General features: G+C 44.6%; 1 protein-coding gene across 1 annotated transcript; it reads left to right on the top strand.

Annotated features, from left to right (window-relative positions):
- The first annotated feature begins 682 nt into the window (after window positions 1–682).
- LOC108396135 (olfactory receptor 7G2-like) lies at window positions 683–1,600 on the top strand. The gene has a single exon (XM_017658865.3). The coding sequence runs from the start codon at window positions 683–685 to the stop codon at window positions 1,598–1,600; it is 918 nt and encodes a 305-aa protein (XP_017514354.3).
- Window positions 1,601–2,742: the final 1,142 nt, after the last annotated feature.

Below are 2,742 nucleotides of genomic sequence, written 5' to 3'. Positions count from 1 at the left end.
TATTTTAATGAACCATTCAGAATGAAGAGACTTTACTGAGTCATGGACTTGAATGCCCACCCAAATCACTCTAGAGAGTATAGGTGAATCAAGTCACCATTTTCCACCTTAACTATACTGAGTCTGCTCCAACCTGTCAATGACCCTCTATGCTCTAGGTTTGTGGTCTTCACAGTAAAATCCAGACAACTGGCAGCAACATATGGGATTTTGCTAGAAAGGCAAATTTCCACCTCCTTTCCCTATCTTCTCAATCTCATATTCTGAATGTGGAGTCAGAAATAATGGGTTTTAACAAGGCCTCCAGTGGATTCGTATGCAAAGCACAGCTTGAAAAACTCTGCTCTAACACACAGTTTAATATTGCTTGGTTTTGAGTTTCTGGCTTACTAACTAGAAACTCTGGTGATTTCTCAAGGTTCCTATCTTATCCTATTAGTTGGCTCAATGTGGGAAAAGGGTGAAGTATGTTTGGTTAATTGGGTAATATAGGTGAGAGGGCGACAGAGACAAAAGAGGTTGAGAAGGGACAGAGACTGAGAAAAAGGCATAAAGCAAACGAAAAGATTAGTAATATTTTCTTCATCTCACAATAGAGATGCCAGAATGTTCTAAAATAAGGGATCCTTGTACATCTGTTACGTGCCCTATCACCTGTACTTTTCCCAATAGATTCATCCACATGGAATCAGAAAACAAGACTGGTGTAGCAGAATTCCTCCTCCTGGGCCTCTCAGAAGACGCAGAACTGCAGCCTGTCCTCTTGGGACTTTTCCTGACTGTGTACCTGGTCACCGTCCTGGGGAACCTGCTCATCATCCTGGCCGTCAGCTGTGACCCCCACCTCCACACCCCCATGTACTTCTTCCTCTGCAACCTGTCCCTGGCTGACATCTCTTTAAGCACAATCACGATCCCCAAGATGCTGGTGAACATCCAGGCACAGAGCAAATCCATCAGCTACAGCGGCTGTGTCACCCAGGTTGGTTTCTTCCTGAGTTTTGCAGGCGTGGAAAACTTTCTCCTTGCAGCAATGGCCTATGACCGCTATGTGGCCATCTGCCATCCTCTGAGATATGCCGTCATCATGAGGCCCTGCTTCTGTAGCTGGCTGGTCCTACTCTCCCTGACCATCAGTGTAGGGGATGCCCTCCTGCACAGTCTGATGGTCCTGCGGCTGTCCTTCTGCAGGGACCTGGAAATCCACCACTTCTTCTGTGACCTTGCGCAGATCATTAAGCTGGCCTGCTCTGATAATCTCATCAATACCATCTTGATGTATGTAGTCACCAGCCTATTAGGGAGTGTTCCCCTCCTTGGGATTATCTGCTCTTACTTTCAGATTGTATCCTCTGTTCTGAGAATACCATCAGCTAGGGGAAAATACAAAGCCTTTTCCACCTGTGGGTGTCACCTCTCAGTTGTTGCCTTGTTCTATGGGACAGGTTTTGGGGTGTACATTAGCTCTGCATTGACTCACTCTTCCACAGACTTGGCAATAGCCTCCGTGATGTACACTGTGGTCCCACCGATGCTGAACCCCTTCATCTACAGCCTGAGGAACAGAGACATGAAGGGGGCCTTGAGGAAACTCCTCTGAGGAACATCTCCTTTTGGTTTTCATGTCATCTCTTTTGGGCTTGTGCTTCTAAAATGAGTCAAAGTATAGGAATTCTGTGATACTAGGTGAGTCTAAATGGCTGACTCTTTCTTTATGAAGTTAAGCTACAATGATTAAGTGTCATGACTCAGGATAATTCAACATAGGTTTGAAAACTGAGAGTTGTTTTCTCTAACTTTGTGGTTTGGGGAAATTCATGTGAATTCTCTGAGCTTGATTTATTGGGCAGGTTCCATCAATGCAGACCTGCAGTAATGGATTGTTTCAAGGTATTTTAGTGGGGATATTCTCAGGAGAATTTTAGTGACTGAAAAAGTATAAGGTAAGTGTCAGAACCCAACAAGGGTGTCCTTGAAGCTAGAGGACTGGCTTCAGCCTAGATCTCAGATCTCTTAGCACTAAAGAAATTGTGTGCGAGGGAGAGGGATGTGTTCATTAGCTTGGTGTCTTGCCAATGGGTTTGAGCCCTGGGCAAGTTTGCTATGGATTCAATTTGACCAAGGAAAATGACAGTAAAACGTTCTTGGGATGAAAGGGTTATACCCAACTTTATTCCCAGGTAGCAGGTCAGTCACTAGAATCCCATTCACTCAGAGCAAGTCTGCACACAGCAAGCTGGTCTCTGACTCTGGACCCCTCTGTCTGCACAGCAGTCCCTCACACCTTCTGTCTTCAGCGCTGCCATCTCTCCAGAATCTGCTCTGCTCTCCTGCAGCCTTGCAGCCCTGTTACCATGTCATGCCCAGAGCACTGAGCACAGCTCTTTATATAGAGTCAAATTGCCCACAGGTGTACACTGAGCTAGTCAACCAGGGCCAGGTGAGAATCCTGGCCACTTGAACTCTAATTTTATCCACACGTAGCTACAGCAATACTTTCATTTTGTGTGTATATCAAATCATACTGTTTTATAACTTAAATAAATATTTATTTTAAAAGAAGAGGGGTAGAGGCCTCTATGTTTATTGCCACATTATTTACAATAGCCAAGATCTGGAAGCATCCTAAGAGCCCATCGAAAGATGAATGGATAAGGAAGATGTGGTACATATACACAGTGGAATATTATTCAGCCATAAGAAGAAAACAAATCCTACCAGTTGCAACAACATGAATGGAGC

The sequence above is a fragment of the Manis javanica genome, chromosome 13, assembly GCF_040802235.1.
Source record: "Manis javanica isolate MJ-LG chromosome 13, MJ_LKY, whole genome shotgun sequence".
NCBI classification, from domain to species: Eukaryota; Metazoa; Chordata; class Mammalia; order Pholidota; family Manidae; genus Manis; species Manis javanica.
This window is presented reverse-complemented; position numbering and strand designations above follow the sequence as displayed.

Excerpts from the sequence above, each read along its gene's own strand:
- LOC108396135 (XM_017658865.3), top strand. The coding sequence starts at position 683 with ATGGAATCAGAAAACAAGACTGGTGTAGCAGAATTCCTCCTCCTGGGC.